At 39.6% G+C, this 16,348-nt stretch overlaps 1 protein-coding gene across 1 annotated transcript in view; it reads right to left on the reverse strand.

The window, feature by feature from the left end:
- Nucleotides 1–1,880: 1,880 nt before the first annotated feature.
- The window catches only part of KIAA1549, a gene marked incomplete at its 5' end in the record, with an annotated part of 133,315 nt that continues 118,847 nt past the window's right edge, over nt 1,881–16,348 (reverse strand). Inside the window, 6 exons of the mRNA XM_079538211.1 lie at nt 1,881–2,187; nt 7,114–7,268; nt 9,048–9,193; nt 12,742–12,794; nt 13,814–14,047; nt 15,627–15,771. Of these exons, the coding sequence (XP_079394337.1) occupies nt 1,933–2,187; nt 7,114–7,268; nt 9,048–9,193; nt 12,742–12,794; nt 13,814–14,047; nt 15,627–15,771 (988 nt within the window). The 3' untranslated portion in view covers nt 1,881–1,932. The remainder of the gene's footprint in view (nt 2,188–7,113; nt 7,269–9,047; nt 9,194–12,741; nt 12,795–13,813; nt 14,048–15,626; nt 15,772–16,348) is intronic.

Genomic DNA, 16,348 nt, shown 5'->3' on the forward strand with positions numbered 1-16,348 from the left:
GGAAATGAATTTATACCGCTTTGCTACATGAAGTCGCTCAAACAATTTCATACTGTCCTCTGACAACAGTGGGTAAAAAGATAAACAACTTAGTTCTCTACTAAAAAAAGGAAGCAACGTGCCATTGTTTTTATCATATCATCAGCAGATAGTTGCTTCCTAGTCTTGGCTTTGGCAACAAATGACATTACATACGTACTTCACGAACAAGGTACGCAGGGTTCTTCCATGGCATCCTCCTACCTGTTTTCATTTCAGTCTGAGCTAGTCCTGCTGCAGCTACTGAGCACTGGAGCCGGGAACTGATATGGTAGCCAAAGAACACCATACTAAACCAGCATGACATACTTGCATTTTACCAATTGTTATTTCTACCCCAGTAAGACAAACACAGCCTTACCCTGGTCAACCACCCAATGATCTCCTTGGCTACTCCCATCTTCTAACAGCATTTGAAATGCCCACGTTGTAGCACAGAACAGTTTTGTGTTTCATTTTTTCTGAGGCAAGGCTCGTAGGCCTTCTCACAAACACAGAGTTTATACACATACTCTCCATCTCAGTGCCAGTTTGCTAGCTTTTGTACAGTCTGATCTGAAAATAAAAACACCTCAACAAATTATGACTTAAGTAAAATCTCCATATGTATTACATCAGTTACAGTTATGCAATGGCCAAATATTAGTAAATTCATAGCTAGTATTAAATTAAAACTCTGGAAAAAACAGCAACAAACAGTTCCATGGCACGTACCATTCTTACCATGGGGATAATGCTTACCCTTTGTCCAGAGGGACAGTGGGAACAAGTATAAATATAGAAACTGTCTTCAAACCGCAAATCTAAGCCTATGTTAATGTTCTAAACTGTCACCGACTTTCACTAAAATTATTCAGATCCAAACATAAGCAATGATTTAGGACATCAATTTAAAACATAATGCTGGTGACCCTGTACCAGTCAGGCTGGATTGGTTTCTGTCCACAAAGCAAATTACAGAGTGGAATATTTTATCGCTGGTCTTACAAGAGTAGTATGTAAATAGATATATATATTAAAAACATACATACACATTTCTCCAGATTCAACTGTGGCTGAATATTCCTTTCCTATTTTTCAATGATTTTCAAAACAAATTATATACCAAGCCCTTTCTGTTTGATTGCTTTGCTTTGTTTCTCCAGCCTGAATGAGTCTACAGATATTTTCTTAGTTATACAAGGCCAATGTTTCACTTTGCAAACATTGAAGATGAAGGAACACTTGAAGCTTCAGCACCAGAAGGAAAACAAGGAAGAGTGCAGAGGGTAGCTCCATTTGGAAGCATGGAGCTTTAACAATTATTGTTCCGTTTTGTTACAAGTAGTTCATAAAGCCTTTTATTCTAAGTCCTACTGTTACTGACAACCAAAGTGATTCTTACGTGGGATTACACCTTCAACACCCTAGAGCTGATACAGTTTGTAATCTTGGAGAACACCAACGCAAACCAGTTCCCCATAAGCACTGGAGAGATCAGAATACTTGGAATCTCTTGCAAAATGTCACCTCAGTTCGCACAAACCTTTGCCTTCCTCCTTAGAAAAAGGAGTCTACTACACTTGGAGTTTGTTCCTGTGACTTTTTTTTTTTGCCGGAGTGTTGATTTCTTGACTTCAGGTTTTCTTTGTTTGTTAGACTGTATTGAGGGTAGGAAGGGAAGAGGAGCACCGTAATATTAACAGATTAGTTACCACTGATTGCCATGACACTGATGACTGTTCCCAGTCTCTCCTTCCTCTCCTCATTTTGCTGCTTTTTTCTTTTTTCCAGAAGTGTTGTCTAAAGAGCTGTGAAAGTCCATTCTTTTGAGAGAACAACATTGCTGATTTCCTGTAAGTCTTTGCTTCCATAGGAAGCAGATAGCTGGCAGATTTGCAAGGGAATGCTAAATCAACTATGGAAGTTCTGCACTGTTGTCTGTTTCTGAGAAAGACGTAGAAGTTCTTCTCTAATTGCTTTTATAAGAGAGGCTGAAGAGTGACCTGGTTGGAGGTCCTCAGTGGAACTGGTGGTGTAGCAAAGGCCCTGGCCCTGAAGGTTGTTGTGTGGGAGCTGAGCAGGGGGTGCCGAAGGTTGCCTGGCTGAAGTCCTCGGCATCTGGAATACTGGTGAGGAGGAATATTCTTGGTGTCCATGCATATGCATCTGGAAAAAGGTAGAAACTGTTACTGTACTTTCTGAACAAATACGTTAATCCCAGAAAAGACAAGAAAGCAAAAAGGCAGAGAACAGAGGGAAAGCTGCATGGAGATGCTTCTAACAACTGCTGCCACTGTTCTTTCGTTGTATGAATGAGTGATTCCTTTTATGGAGAGCAAAACAAGAAACACATACAAAATTGCTGGACTGCCTCAAGTTAAGGGATTTTTAAAATCCCTTTGAACATCCATTAAAAAGTCTGACCCCTTATATGTTGGTTATGTTTAGAAATTGAAATGGAAGGAGGTGGGAACTAAAAATACAACTGGAAGTCAGTGGAACTGGCTTTCCAGTAAGGCCCTTTCCATCAGCTTCCCAAAAGACAACAGGCAAACCACTGCCTTCTGGGTTGTCATTTCTTCATACTATCTATGAAACAGAGATGCCACTGTTTTCACCTTCCCTATTCTATCTTGGCCTGCCTGTTCAGACAGTCCACTCATGAGGACCGTGTAACTGATCTATGCCTGGGAAAAGAGCCAACAGGTGAAGCAGCAGAAGAAAAAAAGTGATTCAAATCAGAAATAATGGATTTTTCCATATTCAGAATCTGTTTTAGGTAACTGAGAACCACCATCTCAGTTTAGGGACTATCACTGTTTAAGGGCAGAAAGAAGCTAATTCTGCCTTCGTTCAGTAACAAATACTCTCTAATGAAACAAGAGAGAAACACATCACAACCCTGAGTTTATGGGCTTGTGTATCAAGAAAAAAAGTCTGCTTACACTAAAACAAAGCATGAATTTGCAGTATACTGGTAATTTCAAATTCCCAATATGGACAAAAAACAGGTATATTTTGAAAATTTAAATTCCAGTTGGCGTCCCTAAAGGAAGCATTTCTTCTCGCCTCTTGTATCTGTGAGAGGCAGACAGAAGAAAACACTGGACACCAAGGACTTGAGGCTGCTTGAACACACCGTACTGAACCTACAGCTCAGAACACAGCAGCACAATCCCTTTCCAACAAGGAGCAACCAGCTGCAGCAAGCTCAGATCAGAGTTATCTCAATTTAGTGAGCAGTAACCTCTGCAGATAAGCCTCAAGTAGAAGCAGAGAGAGCAAATTGGTGAGGGAACAAAAGACAGTGAGGTCAGCAAGAAAAGGATTTGGGACAGAGGGGGAAGGGAACATAGAGATTACAAAGCAGAGCCTGGGAAGGATATGGGGGGACTAGAATTACTGCAGCAGCAGTGTGCAGGGAACTGAAAAATGCATGGGAGAATGCTGCCTAACATCTCTCGCAACATAAATGAATAAAATCTGAGTTGTTTGGTATAGAACTGAACAAGTAATAGATTCTGACTCTCTTGCATAGTTCATGCAGCACTGATCACTTGCACAGTTAATTTGAGAAGAGGGTTTAAGAAGAGGAAAAGAAGCTTTAATGGAAGAATGACAGGCAAAGAAGATTTTCCCAGTAACATCCTGTCTTCTTTTAAAGGGGAGGAGATTTTAGTATTAGAAGGGAATGAATGGGCCTCTTGATTGTTCACAATTACTGCATTTGGCAGTGAAACCTGAAACTAATTCGTATGTGCGGCCTACTGTTATCAAACCTGACAAGTGCTCCGTGGGTTTATAGAAAAGTGATGAAATCAAAGAAACGTTAAAAACAAACATTCCTTGACACATGAGTCTTAGTATCAAACTACTGTCTGTCAGGTGACTGTCACATTAAAATACACTACATGGTTCAGCTCCTGTCTCATACGGTATGGAGTTAGCACAGTAAGCACTTAGGGGAAGTTAGTAAGAGTATCTGCTGACCACGGTGGCTGCTTTTTAACATTAAGGCTATAAAAGTTTTGTTAAATAACTCCCAAAAACAGAAGAGTGGATTCTTGCAAACTTAACATCTACCAGACTACAACAGCAAAACAAGGATTGGAAGGCTAGAGGAATTTTTCTTTTTTACATTTCTTTATGAATAGAAATATATGACAACATCTAGTTTTGTACAGCATCTATAAATTGTAGTTTTATATTATACTTCCATGCAATTAAGAGTAGAAGAAAAATAACTGATAATAATAATATTAAGTCGTCTTTTTTGGTTAACTTATTCAGAAATGAAGACTTACAAGATTGTGCATTTGTTCGTCCCTACACAGAAACAGTTGAACTCTGTGGCTAATTTAATTGAATCTGATGTAGGGATGTATACACACATGCACACAGATACATGTATATATGTATAAACATACATATATTGCAATTTTTACAAAATCAGGTAGTCAGTTAAACATAACCAGATTTGTTGTATCACCAAATCTGCGTGGCAGAAAGGACAGGTTAGGATGTGGTCATCCAGACAGCATGCATCTCACAGGGGATAGCAGGGAACATAAGAGACAACTGAAAGTAGGATGAGACAGTTTAGAGATGTAACGGTGGGCAGCTGGGGTACAAAAATAGAGCAGGAAGATATGTGTGACTTGGAGGAACAGCTGAAACCTGGAGAAGATGTGGAGACATAAAGGATTATAGACAGATAGAAAGTGATGCCAGGCAGTGGTAGGGAGGTAGAGATATGCAATACAGCACACAAATCTGTAAGAAACCAGGCTTCATTATTTCTGCTGCTCAGCTTGACCAACTGATCTATATTGTATTTTCTGTTAGCAAAGGAAATGCTGTGATTATCCTTTCAGATGTAGAATAATGGTGAACTGATGGTAACCGGCATGTTGATTCTAGGGCAGGAGACACAAATGAAAGATTATGTTCCAACAGAAAAATCAAGTATAGATTGTAGGAATAACAGGTAAGGGAGGGTACTGTGAGGAGAAAGGCCATTGCAAGAACACAAGTTAGATCTCTCTCAAGTTTACAGGCAGAGAAGAACGCTCCAGATCTAATCTCCCTAAACGCAGAGGTTAGTTTTAGAAACTTGCTGAGAATGAGGGAACAGAAAGGCTGTTTGCTAAGAATGAGTTGAATACTGCATCATAAGGAATGTGACCATCATTGATTAAGTCCTTCCCTCCAGAAAGAGGAGTAACAAGCTTAGAGCTCTGTCCTAGTGAAGGAAACCATGCTCAGAAGATAATTATCTAGTATGGAAAACCACAAGTTAAGAGCTTATATAGCAAACAGTGCAGGCACTAGGTGAGCTTTGCTTTAGAATTTACTGATACTGCATTACATTTAGGTACAGTCATGATCTCCTTCTTCTGCCTTAAAAAACAAACAAAAGAAAACAGAAAAAGACACAATGCAGTAATGAACTTCAGCAGTCAGCAAACAGAAATTTTCGTCAAAGCCGAGGAATGGTTTAAACTCATATTGATTAAAAGAATGTGAACTTGGTTTTAGGTGAGAGGTACCCATCTGAAAAGGTAACAGAACCAGTTCACATTGTATTGAGCCTCTACTCTTTTAAAGTATTACAGGCATTGAATGTCAAAATCAATTGTTTGTGTAACATCTCAGAAAATGGAGCCCTGAGTGAATTTTCATAATATGTTAGCAATTTAGCTAATAAAATATTAAGAAAGTAATGACTGAATATGCCTTCAGGGATAAAAGTCCACAGATCTAAAAAAAAAAAAAAAGTAATTTTCAGAAATGAAAGACAAATGATATGAAAGGGCAATGAATGGTAACCTAGAGATGCCTCTGAAAATGGTAAAGAAAAGACACTAAGACCTCTCATGCGAGTGCTTTTCTAGATGTAAATGGAAATGAGAACATTCACAAATTCAAATACCACAGTTTGAAGCACACATAGCAAGTTAAATTAGGGAAATACATTTCTTGGCTTTGACAGTTAATGGTTTTGAACAGTAACAGCAGAGTTTATCTCTAGCGTGCCCAGTTCTTGAAAGCCTTATTTTGCTTCTCTCAACATCAGCTGGAGATGCAGGAGCTCTGTTTCATCAAAATCTAAAGAGGAGGTCCATAGTGTTGCAATGTCATTCTGTAAAGCCATTTTGAAATCATGAAGCACTCCAAAGCAACTACGAAACTCCACTCTTGTAGAGTGAACACACAACGGCCTAAATATGCGAAAGATCTTTCCTCCCTCATTCAAGGAAGAAACTGGAGAAATGATAGTTATGACAAGAGAAAAAAGAAGGGGCAAAAAGCTGTTGCTCTCAAGATCACTAGAGTAAAGCTGTCACAGGTCAGCTTGCTTCAAGATGCAAGTTCATCAATCACTGGTGGCAGGCAACTGGATCTTTCCTAGGCAAAGAAGTATCTTCAACCTCACCACACATCAGGCTGAATCAGAAACATCAACCTCCAGAAGCAGCATAGCCAAGAACATGAAGTAATGATGGCTGCCTTGGTAATACTGATTAATGAATGCGTATGATTTTACTACATCCCATTGACTGAGAAAGGAAAATAATTTGTCTAAGAGCACCTGCACTGCCATGTGCAAGTATATACTTTATCTTGTGGCTCCAACTCTTGCTGTCTGTTGTGCACTGATACAGAAGACAAAAGAACTATACCAATACAAAGTAGAAGGGTAGTCTGGGACAATGTAATTCAATGTTTTCTACTTACAATGATCACAAAATACAGAGGCATATTTCAAAGAAGGAAATGGAAAGCAGTATCCACCTCTGCTGGTGCTCAGAAGCAGAACTGGGTGAACTGCAATTAATGAATGAAGGCCTCGAGTGAGAAAAAAAAAGGTTAGGTAAGGTGGGAGAAAGCAATTAGAGAGAAGCGAAGGTGAAAGAACGGCAAGCAAAAGTCAGAAGAACTAACAAAGGTTCGAAGAGCAAAGCAAAGAATGTCAGAGAAGCAACTCAAAGTATTCCAAGGGAAAAAAGTTCCAAACAGTAAAGCAGGAAAAAAAATACCCGAACATATCACTACTTTGGAAACTATGCAAATGTGTAACACAGTACTCACTGCATCTCGCCTAGCATATTCATCCTCTCCACGGTACTGGGGCCACCCTGGCCCCCCCGGCTGGCCATGCCCTGCTCTGCCTGAGGGGATCTCCACTTGTTGACCTCCGATCCTGCTAGCAATTCCCACCTGAGTGAGGTGCTGTATCTGAGAACCTTAAAAGCAAATATTGTTTTTTTTCATCTTTATACACAGTCAAGTTTGTAGGGCAGACAAATGACAACATAAAACCTTGTTGGAAGCAGAGACAAGAAGAAAGTGGAGCTCTGTTTCTGTGTAATTAAAAAAAAAATCAGCAGAAAGAAGGCTGTGAGTGTAGAACAAAGAAGGAAAAGTTATGTGCATTTGGTGCAGTTCATCTGAGTGTAGTGTTTTTTATTGTCACTGCACTGAAGGAAGAGATTGAGATACATGCATTTCAGACGCACACTGCACATCATTCCAAAAACATGCCAGCCCTTTTTAACTAGCACTTACTGAAAACCCTGGCAATGCTTTAATGTAAATTACTTAGCAGCAAAGACAAGATATTTGCTGCTGTGGTATACCTTATTTACCTCACCCTGCTACATCCTGACTCTCTAGATTGCTTTCTGTCCCATCTCTCACAAGAATTCAATACACGACCATATAAGAGTATAGTTATTTCAGTTTTCCTTCATGGTTAAATATTAAACGATGCTGTCGCTGGCTAACGAGAAGGTCAGAACATACTGTATCTCCTTCCAGGCTGAAAGCTAACCCCTTCCTTTCTAACTTCCCTCCACCCTCTACTGCTTTCAAACATATCCAAGGATAGCTGTTGTCATTAATTTTAAGACACGTGCAACAACATGCCAGCTTTCCTTTTTCCTGAATTTCCTCCCACAAGGAAACAACATTTATTTTAAGAATATACTGGAAATTAGACACTTCTAATAAACCCAATGATAAATAATAGATAACTGTGCACATGTGCATGCACAAGTACAAAAATGGGAGGAAAAGACAAAAACCGGTCTGATTTATGTGTTGTAAAATTCCTTCATCTTTTCCCTCAATAAACAACCAATCTTAAAGAAGCAAGATAGCTACTTATACTTATGCTGAAGGACAGTTAATAATCATTTGAATCCAGCCCCAACTTTGCAGAAGATGCATGAGAATAGTGTGAATCAGAGAATAAAATAATCATAGAACTGTAATAGTCATGCATTTAACAGAGGAGAACAGATATCAAAAATAGGACTCAGAAGTATACGACTATTTTTAGTCTTTTTCAACTCCCCAGGAAGAAAACATTTGTCTGGAAGAAAATTAACTGTGGCATTTGCATAAGAATAGAATATTTTATTTTTAGAAGCAGTGTTTGCTGCTTAATTGCCATATGATGTTAGAATTTTATTCATGATAGAGCTGATGAGCACTACAGAAATTATCTCACTACCAAGTCAGCAAGAGATAATATCTTCAGAAACTAAAAGACCTTGCTTTTATACATATATTTCTAGGAAGAGAAATGCAAAATAAAGATGCAGAAAAACATTCATTTACCGTTTTTATTTAGTAGGCTATTTGGGATGCATCAATTATCTCATTTAGCAAAAACAGCAGAGTGGTCTGCAGTGGAAAGTCAACATGCACCATACACTAAGAATTTTCCATTCTTAGAGAACAGGTTTGTTGTTGTTGTTGTTTTTTTTTTAAATACACTGTGTGATAAACATTGCTTGTAAGACACTAAAAAAAAGTGGCAAAGTACTGCCTTTTTCAGCAAGGCCACATGAATGCAGAGTTAACCTCTCCATCGGACTGCTTTTTTTAGCACTGAAAATGAGGGCCACATTTAAAGTATAGCAGCTGAAGAACAATGATGCCTTAATAGTGATCTCAGTGTAAGAAGAGATAAAGAAAGGGACCTGTTATTTATTGTGTGTTCAACTCAAGAAGTGTACCTGCAGTGCTTCCAACTGGTCGCGGTCGTGCCACCGACGGCATTTCCTCTGAGTATATCCCTCTGGAGGAATACTGAACCTCAGGCGGCTGCTGGTCTGGGTGCATTAACTCTGCAGGTTGAAGAAAACCTGGCCCAAAGTTCTGCCTGTGGAACAGTGAGGACTGAGGATTACAATAGGAAAACTGCCTAATTAATATATCACTATACCTCCTCCAATGTCTCCTTACGATGTCTTTGAACTATGTTTTTATCTTAAACATACAAAAAAAGTCTGAGGAGTACATTCATCCCCCATGTTCTACACTGCAGATAGAAATGAGCTAGAAACTCTACCAAGAACTTCATGCAAGCATTTTTACAAGCTACAGCTTCTTCAATGCAGAGGAGAAATCCTGCAGATCTTGTTTTTCCCATGGGAAAAAAATCTTCAGGGAAAAGAACAAAACAGATTTCATGCAGAAAGTAGTGACGGAGCTGCTTACTGTAGCAATGCATCTAACTCTCACTCAAGAGTTGCCAGGCTCACAGTTTAGTTCTAAGTCAAACCACTCATTCTGCATGACAAGTGTATTTCATAAACTGTTACGATTTCTTCTGATCATTCTCCAGGAAATTTTCAAAAGCTTGCTCCTTAAGATTTATCAAACTACAGAAAACTGTCATTGGCACACATGAAGAGAGATGAAATATATCCTAAAACTAATGTTTCCTATAATTCAGGCAGGTGGTTGTAGTCAATGTTAACAACAGAAACCGCTGTTGAACTTTCCTCATTACTCGTGCCAATGTAATGGAACTGGTAAAAGAAATGCAGAATGGGAATAGAGACGGAGAGGGAAATGCTGCTTTCCCTATGCTTCCTAGGAGCAATCTTTACCCTGACACAGTGAGGTTATATTTTAAAGAATGATGGCAACTGAGTTTTCAAGAATTATCAGTTCCTTTAAATATGGTGGACATATTTAAAGGACCCAACCTGTAGGAGCTTAGGTTATTAGGCTAATCTTTCCTAGATTCCAGGTATGGTTAAAGAAAAGAGACATGCTCCTCAACAAGTATTACAGGCACTCAAGGCAAAAGGTTAGGCTCACTGAATCATTTTCTGCAGGAGGCTGTCTCTCACAGGTAATTATGAAGAAAGAAAGAGATGAACATCGTAAGTCAGGCACATGAGGTTATACAAAATTAAGATGGGATTAATTTTATATTCCCTTTTACCACAGATGCACCTAAACTCTTCATGACAACTGACTGCCACCTATCACCTATCCCATCTTTCAACACCTCCTTTTACATCCTTTCTTTTTTCTTTTTTTTTTTTTTCTTACAGTGAAGTTCCATGTCTGAATCTAATTCAATCTTTTCTTCATTTGCACTCTATTTGGAAAGCTGACCACCTTTGTATGATGAGCAAATAACAAAGAAAGCCAAGATAATAATAGAGTGAGATAAAACCAAATAAGAACCTAGTAAGGCCAGAACAAGTAGCTGTAAAATAAAGTACCAGCTACTTGACACATGGTATTTACATGAAGGATGTGTAAGGGGTTCAAACTGCAGCAGTCCCATTGTGGAAGTGTCAGAATTTCTGCAGCTCCCTGCATACATTCCCAACAGTCCACTCAGTGGATTGAGAAGGAACTATTTTCAGACAGGTTTACAAGCTCATTAAAATAAATGCCTGAATGGGTAGGTAATGTTTAACAGCGTCACTTCTGTTATTTTAGTTGCTCTAAACAGTAAGGATGCAATCATTCAACTACAGTGCAGAGTTGAGTCTTAACAGACTTACAATTTTTTGATGCTGTCTTTTAAAAATAGTCTTCTCAACATTACTGAGAATGTATTATTTTTCTGTCATTTTTTTCTGAAAGGCCAGGAAGTATTTCCTCATTGCTGATGGGTTTGTAATTGAAAGGTGCAAGTTTAATAACCCACCACTTCTCTTTCCAATTTTCTTTTTAGTAGATAGATATAACTACTCTTTAATATTAACCAGAGGTCAACAAAAGTATACAAAACAGGACAATCTGCATCACTCAGGCTTGCCAGTGCTACTTCCTATTTCCAGACTGTGATCCAGCAGTAGCTTAGCACATGCAAAAAATGATTCAGCCTCAAGCTGTTTAATTAGCTGTGGAGCGATTGTCCCCCAGATCAATTTTAAACCAGTGAGACACCATGGCTAGCTATCTCTGTGGCGTTATGCAACATTCATTTTTTGGTAAAAGTTGTTGATTGTGCTGTTATGTTTGTACAGCTGTTATGTGTCCTGGGTTATTCACATACAATTTTTTTTTAATCCAAGTTGGTTCCAGCCCATTAAAGATGATAACTGCATTTGTATGGAGAAGGGAACACTAGATTACCCAACTATTCTATGCACTGTATATTTAAGCCAATGGACTATTTCACTGATACGTGCCATCTAACCATACTGACTGCAGATCCATTTTTCTCCCTCCGATTAGTGTGCTGCTTCTATCAGTTTATTTACAATGATCTTCTGAATATGAGCATAAGCCCCATTCCAAAATCATGAGAAGTCTTTTCTTGTCTTTTACCAACCCAGCTTTAAGAAATCTTTTTATGGGAATCCAGAGTGCCAATATCAAGGGCTGATAAACTTTTGAACAAAAAATATATTGCAAAGGTGCTATCTGTAACATGGGTTACAGCACTTTCATGATTAATTTATCATATTTTCTGTGAACCTGTAACAGGAAAACAAAGAGATAATTCCCAGTAACTGAAATAGTCAGCTCTGACCAAGAACTGAGAAAATGTGCTTGCAGACTACTCCTTTTCTAGTAGGCCCTTCCAAAATAGGATTGCAGAGCAAAGCATAAAGGAATGTTCTTAATATCCATTCTGTAGCTGAAGAATCATCAAATTTTCAAGGCAGTAAAGACGAGGTGGAATTTTATGAATGACATGGATACCAGTGGTGCTTCAGAGCATATGATGAGATGTAATGAGAGAGCAGCAGAAAGACGCCTTTTTCACCAGTTTGGTTACTGTAGCATAGACAGTCTGTGACAAATGTGGCCCCTGTACACACTGTGACTCAAGAGTCTAACTTCATGTATGTTGTTAGCACAAAGACACCAAACAGCAATCACTGGGACAACTGCTTCTTCTCTTTACGTCATTCTCCCACAGTAAGTCCAGAAGATGGAATATTTGTTTCTCATTGATTATACAGCAATATATAGCAATAGGCCTGCAAAGCATGCTTTCACTATGAGGGTCCCAACGCTCTGAAACTTGTTCTCAACTTGGTTAGAAATAGAATGAATCTGTTAGTCACCTGCAAGCTTTCCTGAGTGTGTGCTATCCCGAGGTAGCCTCAGGATAAGTAAGATGAAAGCAAGAGTACCGGGAGATATACATGCATCTGAGTAACTCAGGCTCTCTGAAACCTGAAACTCAGTGGTTTACTCAGTATTTGAAACGATATCTCCACAGCCAAGGGGCTAGAAACACATTTCTTTTTCAATGGGGACTTGAATTCCACACAGTATACATATGTCATTCACGTCACATAAAGAAATTACACAGGCTGGATCTGGATTCCTGTTACTTTTCATTTATAACATACTTTGCATAATAACATAACTGTGCCAGTAAGAACTCTGGAGGAGGAAATGCAAAGAAAATAGTATATGATAGTCCCATCATTGAAACGCTACCTTGGTAGGAGACCTGGTGCTGCTGGCGGAGTCATTCCAAATTCCACGTATCTCTGTTGGATGAAAGAAACCAAATGAATTAAAATGTATACCCTGGGAAGTCCACTGCCAGACTTTCAAGTGATGAATTGCAGAGATCACTAGGCCTATGTATGTGATTGGACTGCAAGCTTGACAGTTTGGTTCTACAAACCCAGTGTCACAAGGTCAGAGAAGCACTGTTATAGTGGGACAGCAGAGTCTTCTGTCTGATCAGGGTCTACGAGTAACTTAAAAACCTTTCAAAAACACTCTTCGCACTCATAGATCAAGCACTGCTCCAATGTCTATTTAGTTTAAAACTTCCAGCAAATTAAACATTTCATTTGCAAATCTCTTTAAATCTCCAATCAGCATCAGACTGCAACAGAGATACCACAGGGATTGGACTCAAGAGTCCAATGGGGTTTTGAAATCTCAACTGAATTGTTATGGAACTTGAAACAGGCTAAAACTTTATCCAGTGTCTCAGTGTTCCATGAAATCCAAAAAACTTCACACAGAAATACTGCTTTTCTACTCCTCACTTCATGAAAGCATTTGGATGCTCTTCTGGAAAATATAACTTAAAACCAATCCAATCCTTTTTCACTGACAAACTATACTAGTACCTATACTAAAAAAAAAACAAACAAACAGATCAAAAGGTGATCTTTTTCAGATCATAACTGAGAAGGAACACAGAAGTTATTCTAAAAGAGAACTTTCACTCTAAAAGAGAACTATTCTGTGGTTGGGATTGGAAAAGGGGAAAAAAAATCCAAACGGCTTCAAAAGTAAGTTCACCATATTGTGAAGGTCATTTCTGAGCTCTCCTGTTCAAGAAACTATTTCATATTTGTGCAAAGTCCTTTCAGAAAGGGCGTAACAGCAGCGATCGTGACTCAACTGATGCTAACCACCTGTCCAGAAAAGCCTTACACGTGACATGACTCACATCGAAAGCATTTTCTACTGCCTGAGATGGACCATAAGGTGATCCCCATTGGGTGCATGCAGTTCCCCTCCCTGCCCATACAGGCTTGCTGTTTACCGGCTGTCCTGCAGAGACCCCGGGTGGTGTGACAGCTGTGGAGCTGGCTGCTTGGCTGCTGGGGGCCACCAGGGCAAAAGCATCATCCAGGAGGGAATGCATGGTCTGCCGAGCCTCTTCTATGGATGGCTGTGGTGGGACGTACTGGGAGACTGGGTGGGATGGCAGGCCGGGGAACTTCCCCAGATCTGCTGAAGATGACGTCTGAGGTTCAGGAGGCAAATCTGGATCAGACTGGAGAAAACATAAAGAAGGTAAAGGGCAGCCAGCCAGAAGATCAAGCAACCAGCTCCCAATCAGAAGTGAGCAATGTTCCCCTGCCAGACCCAGAATGAGATGAAATAAACCCAAGTACCAGAGCTGGACAAAACCTGTCCCTAACCCTCCCTGCTTACACACGCACAGACATGACACCAGCTGCACAAATGCTTCATTCAGTGTGATCTGAAATGCCCTGATTGGCGATATGGCAGTGGTGCTTGGCACAGCAGTTCCTCAGGTATAACAAATCACAGTTTGCAAGCACACATGTGAAGTCGTGCTGTGAGCATTTTTTCCACTCAGACAAGACTGTCCACATCTCTGAATCCTCCACAGTTTTTCAGGTCCAAGAAATTAGCTTACAATTGATCACATCAATAGTAATATTAAGCAATTATTACCCTCCAGGAAAGCATGCAAAGGGAATTGCTAAGAAGTTAAGGGGTTAGCTGCATGGAACTTGGGTGCATCACCTGAATGGGATTTACGTAAGTGCTTCATTGCAGTAATATCTCAGGCATGCATTGCAATTACTACCTGGGATCTTACCACGTAGGTCTATTGTTTATCAGTAACAGGAAATTAAACATTTGCAGCAGCAGACTTACTATTTAAGCTCATTCTTGCCACTGTACGCAGACTGCAAAATAGAGACGCAATCACAGAGATGCAAAAGCCTCAACTTCATCAGGAACTTAGCATTCTGAGTACTGTCTTGCTACAGATGCCAAAGGGACTGAACTCACTGCGTGACAAGTCTTAATTCAGATGATAATCCATTCTGCTGCAGCATGACATTGAAATCACCACATTCTTGTTTGAATGCAGAGGGGGACCACAGAATTCAGCATTACAGCCACTTGACTGCATTTGCAGCTAATGGTGAAGTTCTTGAAGTTATTAAATCATCTTTCAAGATAAACACCGTCCAGAGCTTTTTAATATTGGCATTACACCTAGTAAAGTCTGCTTTGAAATGGGTAAAAATGCCTAAATACAGTTTCTGACATGGATATGACTGAACAGAAGTGTTTCTTAAACAGGAAAACATAAAATTAGTTGTTGAGACACTGTACCGGAATTATTTTAAGTAACTGTGGTATAAAGACATACTAGTCTTTCATTAATGATTAATTCACAGATTTTAAAGATGATAAAATTTCTCATGAAAAGAACAAAATCTTTCACTCTGGGAGAGCAAAGGATTTATTTTGCTGTAATATATGAATACATACATGCAGCAAACTGGACTAGAGCGAAGCTATGTTCAACGCACTGTGGAATGTGCCAAGCACGCTTTCATGTGCATAATACAGTGGCATTAATGAAAACATAGTTTTAGTTCTTGGCTTCTTCTAGGAATAGCTGGCAGAATTTCATGGCTTCATACTGACAAATTGCCAATGAAGTGTTTGTTTCGCTTGGATTTACATGTTAATTACATATGCCTGAAACTAGCCACACAGATCACAATTAGAAAGAATAAATCCTTCCCACGTCACAACTGCCATTACAGCCATCTGAACCCTCCTGTCATTCAAGACATACATACAATATATGCAGAGTTATTGACTCCTGGAGGTCGCTTGTACGTCCCATCACTATCAGTTGTGATCAACCTGTCTTTTTCCGCATCGATAGGACTACCGTTTATCTGATGTCGCCGGCGCTGCTTTGGAGAACGTTTTGCGCGAGAGCTGAATACAAAGAAAACAAAAAGGCAGGGAGAGAAAAAAAAAAAACAAAAAAACCACAAGACAAAGGTAATCACATTTCTTTTTGTAGTTTCTTTTCACCCCATTCAAGTTTGAGCTTCTCTGCCCATTCCATCCTAGTAATCCTTGTCTCGGCTCTTTTCCTTCTCCCAGCTTTTCATCCCAGTCCCACTAGTCAGTCCCAAACCCCTCTCCTCAAGTTTCTCCTAACAACACTATCACTGCTATAGCAACAGCTGCCCAAACTGTCTCCCTCATCACCCAAACTTTCTGCAGTGTCATCATCTTTCTACAACCATCTTCCAAGCCTCCCTTACCACCTTTCCACACCTCCCAGCCCAATATCTGACACATTTTCAGTAGCAGAACAGACCACACCAGCAATGAGGCCTTGTGCTTGGTTAGTATGTTGTGCTTAACTGTACCATTGTAAACCAGCTGAAGAACATGGGCTGGAGAAAAGCACCTTTCCTTCAATGTGGAAGCAGTAGCAGGTAACAGCCCTCTAGAAATAGTACTTCAGTATTATTAAGCCTTAGACAGAGCCCAGAGAAAACCT

This window comes from Tetrao urogallus (genome assembly GCF_951394365.1).
Source record: "Tetrao urogallus genome assembly, chromosome: 1".
In the NCBI taxonomy this organism is placed as follows: domain Eukaryota; kingdom Metazoa; phylum Chordata; class Aves; order Galliformes; family Phasianidae; genus Tetrao; species Tetrao urogallus.